The 16,088-nt window shown below is 50.6% G+C and overlaps 8 protein-coding genes across 8 annotated transcripts in view; 3 read left to right on the top strand and 5 right to left on the bottom strand.

Annotated features, from left to right (window-relative positions):
* PFICI_13216 (uncharacterized protein) overlaps nucleotides 1-604 on the top strand; it is a gene marked incomplete at both ends in the record, with an annotated part of 1,236 nt that extends 632 nt beyond the window's left edge. The window contains 2 exons of the mRNA XM_007841797.1: nucleotides 19-177; nucleotides 236-604. Coding sequence (XP_007839988.1) covers nucleotides 19-177; nucleotides 236-604 — 528 coding nt within the window. The remainder of the gene's footprint in view (nucleotides 1-18; nucleotides 178-235) is intronic.
* A 400-nt stretch (nucleotides 605-1,004) lies between these two features.
* PFICI_13215 (uncharacterized protein) lies at nucleotides 1,005-2,682 on the bottom strand (the record flags this gene model as incomplete). The annotated part of the gene is made up of 3 exons (XM_007841796.1): nucleotides 1,005-2,243; nucleotides 2,291-2,452; nucleotides 2,515-2,682. 3 exons carry the CDS (start codon nucleotides 2,680-2,682, stop codon nucleotides 1,005-1,007), a joined length of 1,569 nt encoding a protein of 522 aa, XP_007839987.1.
* A 1,176-nt stretch (nucleotides 2,683-3,858) lies between these two features.
* On the bottom strand, nucleotides 3,859-4,648 carry PFICI_13214 (uncharacterized protein; the record flags this gene model as incomplete). Its single annotated transcript, XM_007841795.1, has 3 exons — nucleotides 3,859-4,084; nucleotides 4,150-4,473; nucleotides 4,560-4,648. 3 exons carry the CDS (start codon nucleotides 4,646-4,648, stop codon nucleotides 3,859-3,861), a joined length of 639 nt encoding a protein of 212 aa, XP_007839986.1.
* Nucleotides 4,649-5,910: 1,262 nt separating this feature from the next.
* Nucleotides 5,911-6,279, bottom strand: PFICI_13213 (uncharacterized protein; the record flags this gene model as incomplete). Its single annotated transcript, XM_007841794.1, has 2 exons — nucleotides 5,911-5,922; nucleotides 5,986-6,279. 2 exons carry the CDS (start codon nucleotides 6,277-6,279, stop codon nucleotides 5,911-5,913), a joined length of 306 nt encoding a protein of 101 aa, XP_007839985.1.
* Nucleotides 6,280-6,806: 527 nt separating this feature from the next.
* On the bottom strand, nucleotides 6,807-8,582 carry PFICI_13212 (Threonine dehydratase; the record flags this gene model as incomplete). The annotated part of the gene is made up of 2 exons (XM_007841793.1): nucleotides 6,807-8,330; nucleotides 8,388-8,582. 2 exons carry the CDS (start codon nucleotides 8,580-8,582, stop codon nucleotides 6,807-6,809), a joined length of 1,719 nt encoding a protein of 572 aa, XP_007839984.1.
* A 680-nt stretch (nucleotides 8,583-9,262) lies between these two features.
* On the top strand, nucleotides 9,263-10,053 carry PFICI_13211 (uncharacterized protein; the record flags this gene model as incomplete). The annotated part of the gene is made up of 2 exons (XM_007841792.1): nucleotides 9,263-9,303; nucleotides 9,465-10,053. The coding sequence occupies 2 exons, from the start codon at nucleotides 9,263-9,265 to the stop codon at nucleotides 10,051-10,053; spliced, it is 630 nt and encodes a 209-aa protein (XP_007839983.1).
* An 855-nt stretch (nucleotides 10,054-10,908) lies between these two features.
* On the top strand, nucleotides 10,909-12,710 carry PFICI_13210 (Restriction of telomere capping protein 5; the record flags this gene model as incomplete). Its single annotated transcript, XM_007841791.1, has 2 exons — nucleotides 10,909-10,927; nucleotides 10,975-12,710. 2 exons carry the CDS (start codon nucleotides 10,909-10,911, stop codon nucleotides 12,708-12,710), a joined length of 1,755 nt encoding a protein of 584 aa, XP_007839982.1.
* Nucleotides 12,711-13,079: 369 nt separating this feature from the next.
* Nucleotides 13,080-14,224, bottom strand: PFICI_13209 (uncharacterized protein; the record flags this gene model as incomplete). The annotated part of the gene is made up of 3 exons (XM_007841790.1): nucleotides 13,080-13,774; nucleotides 13,835-14,143; nucleotides 14,200-14,224. 3 exons carry the CDS (start codon nucleotides 14,222-14,224, stop codon nucleotides 13,080-13,082), a joined length of 1,029 nt encoding a protein of 342 aa, XP_007839981.1.
* Nucleotides 14,225-16,088: the final 1,864 nt, after the last annotated feature.

Here is a 16,088-nt window from a genome sequence, read left to right as displayed (position 1 = left end):
GATGTTCCTCCTCCTCAGGGACCTGTCGACCCTACTCCGGCCCCGGCTCCAGCTCCGGCCAAGAGGGACGTTCCTCCTCCTCCCCCTCAGGACCCCTCCAAGCCTGCTCCTGCCCCCGGCAGACGTGATGCCCCGGCTCCCGCTCCCGCTCCCCAGGGTGGTCTCATCAACGCCGACGTGAACGCAAACGTTGCCGTCGGAAAGCGTGATGTCCCTCCTCCTCCTCAGGGCCCAGTCCGACCCTGCTCCAGCCCCTGCCCCGGCCAAGAGGGACGTCCCTCCTCCTCCTGCTGGTCCTCAGGACCCCGCTCAGCCCGTTCCGGCTCCCGTCAAGCGTCAGGCTCCTGCTCCCGCTGGTCCCCATGGTAGCCTCATCAACGCTGATGTCAACGCCAATGTTGCTGTTGGCAAGCGTGACGTCCCCCCTCCTCAGGGCCCCGTTGACCCTACTCCTGCTCCCGTTCCCGCTCCGGCCAAGAGAGATGTCCCTCCCCCTCCTCAGGGACCCGTCGACCCTTCTCCTGCTCCTGCTCCCGCCAAGCGTGATATCCCTCCTCCTCAGGGACCTGTCGACCCTGCGCCGACTCCCGCTCCTCAGCACTAGGTAGTGGCATCCATGATTTTGCAACGAGGGATATGGAGCACCGATGAGCTGTTGGAGATCTTGGCGACATTAGAATCGTGTTAGTTATCTTGTTTCGATTAATACTTAATAGACCTCAATGAGTGAGCAGCATTGGAATTGTCTTTATACTTGTGAAGTGAACATTATTCTTATGCGATGGTGGATTCAGTGCCAATTAATAACACCGCGGTCAAGTGGAAAAAGATTCAATGCTGCATAGTAACTTGAAAAATTCAATCAATACTCATAACAATTTGAATTGTAGGTGCCCTGAAATTTTATCGTGGCTCCATTCTATTGCCGGAGCCGTTGGCAGCTACGCAAATCTTGATGATAGAGTGCACGTCCTTCTCATCCTGCTCCGCATGTGACGGCCGCATTAAATCCTCTGGTGCCTCAGAATGCGCACAGCCAGAGCCGTCGTGAGGCCTCGATTGCCGATACGTACTCTTGTCCGACCCAAGCAGCAAAAATGCCCCGCGGGCCAACCACCGTCCTCGTCTTGCAGGGCTAATAGTCTGTCTAGATCTCTCTTGTACAATTTTGCCTCAACTCCGATAATCTGACAGGTGAAAAGACGGAGAGCAAGAGCCAGAGGGTTGGTAGGCTCGTTCAAGCGATCCTCTAGTTGTGCCTTGATACCGTGCAGTCGTCCTCGTAGCATCTCTGAGCTGGTTTCGGTGTACAGCCGGGCTACAAAGTAGAGAAAGGTCTCGGGCACCGTATAATGTCTAGCTCCATCCAAACAAGCATTGTTGTCGAGACAACTAACAACATAGTCTTCCGTCTTTTCGGCCGCGGGAAGTGCGCCGTAGCCGAAGCGATGAAACATGCGAAGAATATTGCAGCAGACTTCGGGCACGGTACGTGGCCGCTCAGAATCAAAGTAGGCTTGCATAATCCCATCTTGGTCTAGGTTCTGGGCCATTACGTCCATGACCAACTTTGCGTCAACAGTAGTAGACAGGTAACGGTCCGGCATCGACAGGTAGGCTGTAGCTGTCGTATCGGCATCAGGAGGAAAGTGATGAGTTGTCAGGATAGGTCCGTCGATGAAGTAGTTCCAGAGACCATTCTTCACCTTGGACTCGAGAAGCGGCCGGTCATTTTCAACACCATCAGATTGGCGGCTTCCATTCAACTTGGGTTTGCAAGGCTTGGGCTGTGGGACATCAACTCCCAGAGTCCTCCCATCAGGCCATCTGAGGTAGATGATATCCTCATCGCCTGTCAGTTCCCAAATCATGTGCTGGGCAAAGTTATCCTTGAGAACCATTTCTTCGTGGCCCTCAAAGACGCAATGGTGATTCTTGGCATTCATCTTGAGAAACGTCTCTCCTCGTTCAAGCGGGTCCTCGAGCAGGTTTCTCAAGGCACCACCGACGCTCTTCAGTGACTGATTCACCAGGATCCCGTGCATGCCCCGGGATCGAGCGGAGCAAATATTCTCGGTGGTGTCATCAATCATGATTATCTCGTTGGGAAGAAGCCCGATTTCTTTGATGACGTGATCAAAAAAGCATAGATCAGGTTTTCGCATGCCCACAATGCCCGACGCAAAGCACCTCTCAAACAAGGCCCAAGGCAGATCTAAGCCCAGTGTGATCTCAAAATGTTCCTGTGGATAATAAGTCATGAGTTTGTGCGAATGTCAATTCAACTCACACGTGAAATATTGGACATGACGTAGAGCTTGAGGTCGGGAGCTGATCTTTTCAGATCTTGGATAGTTTCCACTAGTTGAGTATTGACCTTTAGAGACAACTGTGATTCGTTGAGAGAATTCTTGACGACATCAGGGGTTGTACCAATCATTTTGGCAAACTCCTACACAAAGCCTCAGCCATACAGGATCCTGAGACTATGAATGGAGAGACCAGGTAACATACCTTGCAAGCTTCATCCACATGGATGGTACCTCTCTCTAGCCGGTGCCAGGCCGTGGAGTTCATGATGGTAGAAAATTGGTTTGGTGCCAGAGAGTTCATGACATTGTGATCCCAGTCTATGAGGGCACCACCGAGATCGAATACGAGAGCCTTGAATTTGAAAGTCATGTTGCCTCGTTTCTGCGGTAGGTGAAGAGGGGAACTGGTTCACGATTGACCAGAAATCGATGGAAATGGTTTGGAAGCAGTACACATGCACTACAGGCTTTGTTTTCTGGCAACAAAGAACTTCACGAGGAAAGAACGATTCATAACATTCACTCATAAAAGTCGTTTGAAAAATTGGGGGTGAGTAGTACGGCCAACACTATTCAGAGCTCCTGCCAGACATGTAGTGACATTAAACGAGAAAGATAAGATCCCTAATATATGGAACTTTTGGCACATTATTCCCGACTCTAAGGCCCCTGGCTGGTTCATTACTAGGCATTGAAGCCTGCAATGCAGGAGAGAACCAGAGCGTAGCAGCCTAGGAGGAATCATCAAGACTGCTATTGTCCCACAAAATCTGCGCCGGTTATCACGGCTTGATCTCTGATAAGTCGAGTATATCTTTCCTATGCCAGGTAAAAAGGCCGCTGCATGCTGCGAAGTCTGCCAGGGATATCGATAGGCGACTTGGATCCCAAGCTGAAGGATCTCAACTTGCGTTGAGCAAGGCCTTGGCAACTGCAACCCCCATATAAGCAGTAGCTATTCATGGAATTCATGCTACGGTATCTGCATTAGTCTGGCTGTATGCTTGAACGTCAAGAGACTAGAATGGAAATGGATTTAGTGTGGCTGGGTAAGAAACAGCCCGATTTGGCCATTTTGGCATTGCCGTATCGTCGCAGAGCATGCTGCCAAGTGACCGCCAACTATTGAGACTTTTGTACGGTATTAATATTGAACGTTCACCCAGTAGCCTTGGACCTCAAAGTTGTGCAACCCGCTATCAGAGTGAGACTGGATGCCATCCATGTTTGTGATTATGGACAACCTCTCGCCGCCTCATGCTTCCGTCCACGTGGCACAGCACCAATCAAACGTTTGGATTTGACCAAACGTGCATTCCAGCTTACATACACAAAAACAAATACTTGCGCGGCACTGGCTCCCATGCAACATTGACAGGTGATGATTCGCGACAACATTTCTGGATCTTTGCCTTATACAAGACTCTTGGGATCTTGGATGACTGGTATCTGGAACAAACATTCCGCTGCTGGTTATTCTCTGCGCGAGACTCCGGTTTGGGCCATGGGCTGTGCCATCAATGACGCCCCAACACCATGGCAGGCTTCATGTGACCGATTTGCTCATGATAACATAGTCGGAGCCAACCTCCCTACCATCACGGAATACTCTTGGTTTTGGAGATATCTCATCAACTTCGAAGCCAAGCTTCTTGTAAAATTCAAAGGCGTCAGAGTTTTGCACAAAGCATGTCAACATGACCTTCTCTACCGTTGGTGTATGTCTGGCGATTCTTTCGAGAAAGCCCATGAGATGTTTTCCGAGTCCAGTCCTTTTGCGCGTTAGCCCACCAGAACTGGTACCTTTTTTTTTTCCATGGGTAAAAGCAAAACGTACCCTCTCAATTCTGGCTTTAGATGAATTTCGTAGCAATAAATAACCGGCTGAAACTCTTCATATGTAGGCATGAGTGAGGTAAATCCACGAATCTCGCCCTCGGCATCCCTAACGATTACGTATCTCAGCTCCGGTGATTTCATCTCGCTCATTTTACTCCTCGGTTTCCAACCCTTGGACGAAGCCTTGTAGTGCGGCTTGCTCGTCTCTTCAATGAGAGCAAAGCATGCTTTAAGATCTTCCAACTTCAAATTTTGAACCCAAGTTAGTGAAATTGAGTATGTTGATTGTCTATTGGGGTGGGCCCAGTCAGTCCAGCCATTGCTGCTGTGCCTGTCAGTCCCTGTTGCACACTCGACATCACAGTAACTGCTGTCGCAATCGACACGTCCCATGTCTAATGCTCGTACCTTGGTTGCAAGTGTTCCCGAATGAAAAGTTCATCGCTTTTTAGATTTGTCGCCTCTATAGGGTCCAAGGCATCAGCAGAAGAACCCATGGCTGCGAATATGTGATGATAGACGAATGCCAATCCGCGACCAATAAACATCTGCTGTAGTTATCGCGTGTCGCATGAGATGCCGCTGTTGAACGGAGTGCAAGGATGAATACGGGAGAGCCAGTATGCAGATTGGCACCATAAAGACATTAACAAGAAAGCTGTGAATTAAACAAGGTGAACAAAGAGGCGCAACCTAATAAGGTGCTTACCGGTATTCCCCCAAGCCTAATGCAGTCAGGCAGTACTAGCCCCCCGCTAGATGGATCTATGTGGTTTAAGGCATAGGGGTCCTGCTCAAAATATTCCTTCTGAGGTCATCGCAACAAAGCATTGCCCGATTGATCAAATTCACCTAGCATCAATCGGACCAATTCGATGCGGTGGATATACTTGAATCTTGACCTTCCATGAGCTCTGTGAGCATGTTCAGGCCCTTGTGGTCTCCGGCCCGGCATTATGCGACCGAGGCAAAGAGGACTACCAGACTCGGCAAGGCATTGAGCCTGGACCATGTAAGTCGAAATATGTTCACAAAACACGGAATAAAAGCACGACGATTAACGTATTCGTTTAAAGTTCTTGCAGCGGTCGCGAGTCCTGTCGCTCTACCGGACCATATTGCGCGGCACCAAGAGAATTGACAATCCGGGTACACGGTCAGAGACTCGTGGCTTTGCCCGTGCCGAATTCGAGCGGCACCGTGGGGTTACGGACCTGGTAGGTATATCCCAATGGCGATTGAATGTCTAGATGATGGGACCTGGAAGCTGACAGCTTGTATCAGGCTCATATCAGATATCTACTCTCGACAGGCAAAACGGAATGGGAGACCATGGAGAGGTATATTGAGGGCATGTAGCCGTTCTACTTTTATCGCGGCTGAGGCCCCCATGCAAAACGCCAAATCAAATCTTGCCGGCGCCAGTTGTCTGCCTTGTATTTTCCCGTTTACCAGAGTCTTGTGCCGGGCAATATGGTCCAGGCTGTATCTTGTACATGTGCAATATAGTAGTAGTACATTTCGCGTTAGAGGAGATCCTTCCCTCTCGCTTCTAGCATTGTTCGGCGTCTTTCGAATCATACACAAATTGAGGAACATGACTTTTCTCAGTCCAAAAAGATTCCTCCTTTATCCTTGTCGCTGCTTATGTCTCGGGTTTGCGCTGCAAATGATGTAGATGTAGCCTCGGTGCCTCTTGTTCGCCTTCCTTCGCACGACCTGTATTGAACCGAATCACGTCAGCCTAGAACCTTCCTGATCATATCCAGCACTCATTTGAGAGTGTAAATAACAGAAATGACGCTGCAGAAGGCTTTGGGGAGAGAACACGTACCTTGCAGTGCTCGCATCGCCTCTTGACCGAACTGTGTACCTTCATGCCTCTCGTCTGCTGCTGGATCTTGGGCTGCAGGGCCTTTGCAGCCGTGGAGGCAACAGTGCTAGTGATCGTCTTGGGCCTCGTCGTCGCGCGCGTAATGGCCTGTGACATGGCTCGGACAGGTTGTTGTCTGGTGCCGGAGCGAAGCATCATGCTGGTGCTCGCGGCGGCGGTGCTGGCGGCGGACTTGCACGAGTGGTGGCCCAGCGACAATGCGCGCATGGAGGAGAGCAGCGACGAGGTCGCCATCTTGGAGGACCGCGATATCGATGGACCGCACATTTTTAAGAGACGTTTCGTGGTGAGGTAGGTCGTTGGACTGCACTGTCAAGTGAAAGGGACTGTCGCACGCCTGCAGCTCAAGGCGGTAGTGATGGCTAGGCTCGCGGATTGGGTGGATGCATTTTTTCGGGAAAAAACCGGGGACATTCTACAGCGTGGTCCGGCCGGGTGACTTTTGGCAAGCTAGCTGATGTAGGTAGTACACCAACTCTAACCCTCAGTACATTAAGATACTCAGTGGCACAAAGGAATAAACAATCAAAGAAGAAAAAGAAACAGAAAAACAAAGTGACCAAGAAATAAAAATTCCAATAAGATGCAATTAATATCTACAGTGATATTGGTATACTCTAATAGGTTTTGTCGTGACCAGTTGACCTCTACCAATTTCGCCGAATGAAATACGACCAAAGTATAAGACGCACCACCTTTTAAACCAAACCCAGCGCCCTGTTCGCCTGACATGAAATCCGCTTTCATACTTCTTATCAACTTTAAGACCTGAGGAAAGTCTTGAAAGCAGGATTGTCGGTGCAGTCTTGCCACGGGTATCCGATCTGTTTAAGGAATCCTTCCAGCTGGCTCAACTCGGTAGCTGGGCACTGGATACCGGCAATGATCTTGCCTACATCACTGCCGCCATTTCTATATTGGAACAGACTGATGTTGTACTGAGTGCGCAGAGTGTTCAAGAATTTCTGGAGCGCTCCAGGTCTTTCTGGGAAGGTGAACATGTAAACACGCTCATCTGGCACGTCGGATCGTCCACCAACGAGGTAGCGAATGTGCGACTTTGCCAATTCGTCTCCAGACAAATCTGTAGCTGTCATTCCTGTTGAGTTGATACGCTCTAGCAGCGTCTCAAGCTCAGTCACTCGTTGGGTTGCCGGTGCGGTCAGAGATATACCAACGAGCACATTGGCAACCTCATCTGTAGCATATCTGTAGGAGAACTCCGTGACGGCGTGTGGCATGATGTTCTCAATGAGCTCGGAGAAAGCACCTGGCTTTTCAGGGATACGAACAGAGAGAAGGGCCTCCTTGCCCTCACCTAGAGTAGCGCGCTCAGCAACGAAGCGCAGACGATCAAAGTTCATGTTGGCGCCGCTCGTAACGGCAATGACTGTCCTGCTTGGGTCGCTGGAAGGGTTGGTCTTGACCCATTTCTTCAGGCCGGCCAAGGCCAGAGCACCGGCAGGCTCGACAATGGAACGGGTATCTTCAAAGACATCCTTGATGGCTGCACATGTCTCATCCGTGGTGACCTGAACAACCTCGTCGACAACCTCTTGGCAGATGCGGAAAGTCTCCTCTCCCACTGTCTTCACAGCTGCACCGTCGGCGAACAGTCCAACTTCCTTGAGGAAGACTCTCTCTCCCTTTGCCAGAGACTGTACCATAGCATTGGCGTCTTCGGCCTCAACGCCAATGATCTTCACATGGGGAGCCACGCGCTTGATGAAGACACCAATGCCGGCAATAAGGCCACCTCCACCTACACAGCAGAAGATGGCCTCAACTTTCGAGAGGTTGGTATCTGAGATCAGTTCCAAGCCAATGGTGCCTTGGCCAGCAATGACGTATGGGTCATCAAACGGCGGGATGTTGATAAGCCCATGGGCCTTCTCGAGTCGGAGGCACTCCTCCTTGGCAGCGTCAAAGTCGGCACCATGCAAGACCACTGTTCCACCCATGCGTGAGACGTTTTGGTGCTTGATGCTCGGTGTTCCTTGAGGCATGACAATGGTGGCTGGGATCTTCAGCTGTCGTGCAGAGTAGGCCACTCCCTGAGCGTGGTTACCAGCACTGCAGGCGATAACACCCTTCCAGCTCTGCTTTGGGTCCAGATGGGCCATCTTGTTGTATGCGCCTCGCAACTTGAAGCTAAACACGGGCTGTTCATCTTCGCGCTTAAGAAGGACATTGCATTCGAGTCGTTTCGAGATGTTCGTGGCGGGCGTGAGTGAGGTTCTCTTGCAGGCTTCGTAAACTCTCGAATTCAGGATCATGCCCACATACTGTAGTCGTTAGTATATGGTCATAGACTTGATCTAGTATCTCAATAGCTGTCTTACATCAGGGTGCCCATTAGGCAGAAGCAATTCGTCAGGAACGAGTTGCTTGATGCGTGCTTGTTTGCGGTCCGATGGCGGCGACGGGTTGGCGCTGTACTCGGTCAGAGAGAGACCAGATAGTGACGGTGTCCGTCTTCCATTGGTCTGTTTTTGGCCATTGACACCATTGACGACTGGATCTTCGCTCGTAGACATGTTGAGTATATGTGTCTGGCTTGTTCAAACTAATCATCGCCTCTATGTTACTGTTCGTGGTAAACAAGTGATTGTGACTGGCTACGTAGTTATGGTTATAAGGGAAAATTTTGGTGGGGCACTTGACTCAAGCTGTCTGCTGGGCCGATGTGCGGCCAATTTTCATCATGCTACCTGATCTGCAAGGTACCTGAAATGCCAGTGCTCTGTACAGTTGGAGTCTGTACCTGTGCTGGCAAGACGACCAAGTACGACGACGAAGCAAATTTTGGCTGAATTAAATATAAGAAGAACAAAAAAGCTACGTTTTTTTTTTTTCCAATGACATGACTATTGTGTATAGTTTTTAGTTTTTTTTTGCAAGCTATGACCTACATGGCCAATTATCAAGAATCCAATCCTATTCAATAATCACCGAGTGGAACATTGCGCATCTGGGAGGGGCAGAGTGAGTACCGCCTTATCTTAGCGCTGCTCTCAGCTCACAGAAACCTTTTATCGGAGCTCCAAGCTCGGGTCGCCCTGGAACGTTTCCGCTGGTAATCCATGTCATCATTGAAACTTTGCGGCTCGTTCGATTGGCACCTTGAATAGCGACGCAACGGAACACACGGGCGTCCAACAACACCCACGAACGCATCCGACAACGTCCCCATATAGCGACCGAATCGATAGTCACCATGGCCGACAGACCTATGCCCTCGTCGTTTGACGACGACAAGTACGTGAGACCGGAGCTATAGCCGCCGATTGCCCGCAGCTCACCAGTATTTGCATTCAGGGATTACCAAGAGACTGGAGCCCAGAAAGTGGTTCGCAAGCTCCGGGAAGAGCCCCTCGTACCTTTGGGTGAGTCAAAATAGAAAATCGTTCATGTCCGAGATCGCAGCAGTTCCTAATTCCTTCTCGGCTCTCAGGAACCATCTTGACCTGCGCCGCCTTGTACAATGCATGGCGCGCCATGCGCAAGGGTGACCATGCCCAGGTCCAGCGCATGTTCCGTGCCCGTATCGGAGCCCAGGCATTCACTGTATGCGCCATTGTCGCCGGAGGAGCATACTATGGCGCGGACCGCGAGAAGAGAAAGGAGCTCATCAAGCTCGAAGCACAGAAGCGTGCCGAGGAGCGCCACCAAAAGTGGCTGCACGAACTCGAAGTCAGAGATGAGGAGGAAAAGCTGCTCAAGGAGCATCTCAAGAGGAGAAAAGAGCGTGTTCAGTCCAAACAGGCCGAAGAAGCGGAGCGAGCCGCGCACGACAGTGCTGAGGCAGCGGCGGCAGCGACAGCAGCAACGACAGAGGTTGCAGGCGGCAAAGCCTCTCCTAACGACAAGAAACAAGAATCCAGTGTGCTAGGCGCGTTGTCGAATGCTGGTGGATGGTTCGGCACAGGAAAGAGTACCGAATCGAGTACCGAAGAGAAACCGGTTGAGAAACCGGTTGAGAAGCCAGTAGCGGGAAGCAAGAAATGAGTTGCGTTCTAAGTTCGGGGTCTTGCTCCCTACTCTCCAAAAGCATTGTACTATTTCAAATCTGGATCTATGACACGGGCTGATTTTCCTATGGTGTCGAAAATATTGTACATCACTACTCTGTATATACGTTCAGGGGCTCAACTGTCTTTTTTGGCTCTCAATACGACGACTCATGTTGTTTAGATATTTTGTAATGTCATAACCATCAAATTGGCAACATGCAGTCGGAACAGGATTGTGTCTTGAGGCCAAGTGTATGCTTCCGACAAAAGGTGCCGAGTAATCAGAGGAAATTATTGTATGCAAGCAGGTTTCGACAGTATCCATGGGAATCCGAGAAACTCACCCCCTGATCTCTTAGCATTCCAATTCAACGATTCTTGCATTGTTCAGGTAGCAAGCTAGAAAGGTTCACGTTTGCCTAGATTACGCTCAGTATCACATTAAGGTACATTACCTGCACATGCCAAAACCAGATACCTAAACTACAACCCCAGCACCGGACTTGCGGGGCTCTTTCCGGGGGCTTTAGTGGTCCACGGTCCCTGGCGATCCGTCGCGTTAGTGGCGTTACGTCACGAACGTCAGTGGGTGCATCTGTGCCCGCTGAGACATTCCACCTTAGCATACCATGAGATTCATGCCAGCAAGAACAACAGACTTTCCCCCACCAAGATTTTGTTCATCGCAGTTTTTCTACATGCGCTTCACTTCCATGGCTAGCATCTCACCATGGGACAGTCTCATTCGGATCTAGAGCACCGCTCCAAAGAGGAGATTACGGCTGAGCTGGCAAGCAACCCCTCCTCTGAAGCTATCCCATCTTTATAAGACCCCAAAGCTAACACGCATATGTCCGCCAGGCAGAGAAGTTCGCCCGCAAGTGTTTCGAACCTTTGGAGCTATACTCCTTCAAAGACAACTTCAAGTCCCTCGCCGATCACCAACAAGATGTGCGCTATCTCAAGGAGGACACCATTGCCCGGTTCTTGGAGCTGCCCGACATTCTCGGGGTTTCGCCTGTCATATTCCAGATGCTCTCGTACATAGGCGCATTCCCCTTCCTGGAAGACGCACCGGCCGTCTTAAGTTTTGAGCAAATGATCATGGTTGTCGCCATCATGACGGAGAGGTACACCAAGATACTGGCCAAGGGAGCAGCAACTAGGAGGAAGCTCCTTTTCAAGAGTTTGGCAGTATACGATCGCAAATTGTCGGAGATTGAGAAGCCAGCCACAGAGCCGAAGCCCAGTCAAAATGGAAGCAACGGCAGTAACGGCAGTAACGGGAATAAGATGACCCAGGCTCTTGGGTTCGCCGTGGACGAAGCGGGAGAGGATCCGGAAGACGATGCAGTGGATGACGACGAGCTTGTCCTGGCTGCTCTCGACTCGCTGGATCTCAACGACGCATTCAAAACGGGAGATGCTCACGCGGCCACGACGCATGGTGCCATGATACCAGCAGATAATTTTCGCAGATTGATCATGCTCCTCTTGTTGATTGCGCCGATGGACCCCCAAGAGCGCCTGTCAACTTTTGCGCCGCGGGTCGCTGGTGACGAGTTAGAAAGCTTACGGACCACTGCGGAGAATATCCTTTCGGCATTTTTAAATGTGGAAAAGTCACCTGGTATAACGTTCCACCATTTCGACGAGATTGTACAAGGCTGCTTCCCTTATCTGTTCCATGGTTTCAATGCCCTATTCGAGCATTTCCTATTCTCAAAGAACTTGGACTTGAATAAGCGAAAGGGCAGCGTGCCAAAAGCAGAACCCCATGCAATCCCACCGCCACCACTATTGCACGACAAAGGGCGCATACTGAACATCAATGTTTTGTCGCAATTGTCCTTCTTCATTTCCGGAGACGAGTTGTTCAGGCGCTTGCGCTTATTGTACTCTGGTGCAGAAGCTGGTTTCTCCATGGGAAGCTTTGCGACCAAAGTCTTCAACTGGCGCGCTCCTACCATCCTCCTGGTGACTGGTACCAGAATTGATGACTCTGCCCGGCATGGTGGAGCGGAAGCGCATTTCCTGGATACGATACCACCGAAACGGTTTCCTAATGGCAGTCCAGACAGCCGAGAGCGCGTCACCTTTGGAGCACTCATACGTCAGCCCTGGCAGCACACCAATAGGGAATGCTTTGGAGGTGACGACATGGTGCTATTCCAGCTTGGGCCTGTTCATGACGTCTTCAAAGCTTCAGCTTTCAACAAAGACTACGTTGCCTACACCAAACCCCCCAATGTCAATCCAGGTATCACCATTGGATGCCCTGTTCCAAAGACTGGACAAGCTTCGCGCCACGAGAGTCTCCGTGCTCTAGGACCAGTATCGTTGATCATTGATTCGAGCTTCGAGTTTGGCGTCTTCACTCATGACTACACTTCTCGAGGAGGCGCCTTCTCCACCAGCATCTCCAGAAAATTTGACTTTCAGGACCGGTTCGAGATTGATGACATTGAGGTTTGGGGCTGTGGCGGCGATGCCGAGGCGAAAGTGCAAAGAGAGAGGTGGGAATGGGAGGCAAGGGAAGCCGAGGCCAGAAGGCGAGTCAACCTGGGCACAGGCGATGTCGCAGCTGACAGGGCACTTTTAGAAATGGCTGGACTCATCGGGGCAAATAGAAGCGGCGGCTCCATGGCATGACCGATGCGAGCGAAACAGAGCGTGGCGTTCAGGGAGCATATCATTTCTTGGCTTTGTTGTCATTTATTGCATTGGTGTATTATTTACAATGGCACGGATAAGCCCCTCACCCAGTTTGCACTTGTTTGGAAGCAGGATCTGGTCGTAAACACGTTGCCGGCAAGTATATCCCTTTCCGTACAAGTATTGCGAACCGCCATGAGCAGTACTGAATACTGACGTATTCCAAGTTCGGTCATGCAATAACCCTGGAAGAACGTGAAGCCGCACTTTGATAACATTTGGCGATATGACCTTGTTGCGTGTTTCATTTTACTTTATTCTTGACTAATAATGGGCAGTCTCTCCCTTGGGCAGTTCAAGTGTTCCTTAAATCTTTGATGACTCGAGACCCTCAGTTGCCGCAATCTCAAAAACAAGCTTCTGGGCATTGACTCTGCCAGCCTTGAGGTCCTCGAGCGCCTGCTGCACACCTCCCAAACCGCCAGGAACGACTCTGGTAGGCTGTGGCTTGAACCAGCCCTCCTTGAGCCCCTCGCTAATGTAGCGGAAGTACCGGTAGCCAAGGTCCTTTTCGGCGTCGTGCACGGAACCAACCGAGGTGACGGTCTGTTTGATGTGTTTGGGGATGTCATCGTACTGCTTGCCCGGCAGGACGAGGGTAATGGTGGACCCGGGCTCGAGGACCTGGCTCAGGTTCTGGTAGCTGCCCTTTTCCGAGACGGCGTCGTAGGCGTGCAGGAGCTTGCGCCCGCCCAGGGCGCGGCGGATGCCATCCACCACGGCCGCATCGCCGTCGCGGTAGTCGACAATGGCGTCGCCCTTGCTGGGGTCGAGCAGGCCGCGCACGTGGTCTTGGGACTTGCCGGCCACGCAGATCAGGGGGTGGATGTTGCTCTTGATCGCCAGCTGCAGCGTGTAGTAGCCAACGGCCGAGGCGGCGCCGTAAATGACGAGAGGAATGTCTTCCTTGGCTGGGTTACTCGGTTCTGGCAGTGCTAGGCGGGTGGGCGAGTATAGACCGACCACTGCGGTCAGAGCGGCCAGTGGGATGGCGGCAGCCTCTGTTGGGATTGCGTGAGTAGATCTGCTAGAATGAAATTTTCGGAAATGGTTCTACTGACGCTCAAAGGAGATGTTGTCGGGAATCTTGGCCGTGGTGTGAGCGGGCACGATGCTGTACTCGGCCCAGGCACCGTGAGGGCTGAGCATGACATGGAAACCCATGACCCGGTCGCCCTTTTTGAACTCGGTCACATTGCTGCCGACCTCGTGGACGTAGCCCGCGACATCGTCTCCCTGGTTGATATTGGTGTCGAGCCACTCGGGCACCTTCCAGTCCTTGGGGTTGGAGCCGGCATAGACGACCTTGATCAGGACCTCGTCCGCCTTGGGCTGCGGGATGGTCGAGTCAATGATGGTGACCACGGTGCCTGTAGGCGTAGGATTAGCCCTGCTCGGATATTTCAATTCTGCTCATGGACTATACCTTTTGCAACATAGGCTTCCTTCATTTTGGATAGAGAAAGAAAGTTGATGTTTATGTATAAGTCAGGAGAGTCTGAGAATTTGATCCACACAGCAGTAACACTTGAAATTGAAGAGTTCAATGGATATCGCTAACGAATATCTTGATTCTTGATTCCCTTCCAATGAAGAGGCTCTGTGCTATAATATAGACAAACAACGACCCAAATCTGGTAAATTATATTCCCAATTCAAATACTAAAAGGTAACACTGGTTGGTACATTTGTCATCATCCGCGCGGGTGTGGAGAGACCTTTCTTTAGTACGTTGTAGTATGTGCGCGCGGTAACCACCATCCGAAAGCACTTTTTGTCGTAGTACGCTACACATACTACGTACGTACTTCCATTGTGCCCCCCGCTTGGAGGGAGGGTTCGAGAAGTTCCCATACGGCAACCAGAATCATGCCGGTCTGGGTGGGGTTTTACGTGCAATTGGTTGGGCGTGATAACGTCATGGAAATCATTCCATTGTGATGGTGTTTTTTTAAGCTGTTGGTCGTTTTGCCACGGTCGGTACCCTGGGCGGACGCTTCACCCCGACTGTCCGACATGCCGAGGTGAAGTGGAGATGTTCTCCTCTCAGGGAAAAGAAAGAATAATACCATGAACACCACGGTAGTTGGCGGCCGGCCATCAAAGAGTTGACGGCTCGGTTTCCTTTTGCCAGGCTCGGCTATATGTGACTGTAAAGTCTTGTAGTAAGGAGTATATGACGTGCTTTTGTGATTGGGTGGTAGGTGAGTGCGACGTTGAACGGTCCAGTGCGCGCGGCACAGGGTTAGGCACATAGGTACCTGACAGATAGGCAGGTTTTGGCTGCGATGCTAGCAGCCGAAATATTATCATCAATGATATTCCAAGCAAACAATAGTACTGAAAACTGTGATTAGGAGACAATGTTGAATTGCATTGATGAAATTATTAATGTCACGATTCTGCAGACCCATGCTTGTCAATCAAAGAAGAATATGCGGATATCCGTCTGTCAACTCCCACTGACAGAAAGTGGAGTCGTTCGAACAGTGCAGTACAAAGTTGCTTCTTCCTTTTTCATTTTGTCTCCTTTTTCTTCCCTCCCCCCGCGTTTCTTCTTGTGTCTTTCTTGCTGGGATCAAAACGTGCCTGATGATCATGGCTACCTAGTCAAAACCTTAAGTTTGTGTGCACATTAACCGTTGCCAATAATGGAATCACGACCTCAGCACTGAAATCGACAGTCTTGGATAAGTACTAGGTTAGATAGGTAGGTACCTCACCTAGTCAGAGACTCTGTGCCATAGTATTGGATACCATTTACATATCACTCGATTATTCAGCTATGAAAACTATTCGATCTACCTGGACCATGGTTTTCTTAGCATATTCGTGCAGATCGATACAACTTGACGTTAAATGGGACGTCCGAAGTCAGCGAACTGTTGACATGGGGGTCTAAACAAATACGCTTTCGGCAAGGGTTTTCTGTTTGCTTGAACTGCGGGTCTATGCAGGTCAGCATGTCACATAACAGCAACGTGCCTTGCAAGTACAGCAGTCGTTCATATTTTCCACTGCTGTATCACGCAGACGAGTCGTTTCAGAATATTCTTTCTTCTTCCTGGCGAGATGCAATCCTACGCGGATAGCCATGCCGGCCAAATGACGATGGAGCATGGCACACGCATTGCATGGACGCTTGCAGCATCTGATTGTATTTTAGGTTCAGTCGGCTGTCAAAGGGACTTGAAAGGCAAACTACCACATGTGCGCACGCAAGAGCAGGATATAAGTAACCAATCGGATTCTATTCCCTCCTCTTACGCGACATTCAGTAACAATTATCACTCTTTAGAAGATTTTGTTTTTCAC

The sequence above is a fragment of the Pestalotiopsis fici genome (genome assembly GCF_000516985.1).
Source record: "Pestalotiopsis fici W106-1 unplaced genomic scaffold PFICI_Scf_11, whole genome shotgun sequence".
Lineage (NCBI taxonomy): Eukaryota > Fungi > Ascomycota > Sordariomycetes > Amphisphaeriales > Sporocadaceae > Pestalotiopsis > Pestalotiopsis fici.
This window is presented reverse-complemented; position numbering and strand designations above follow the sequence as displayed.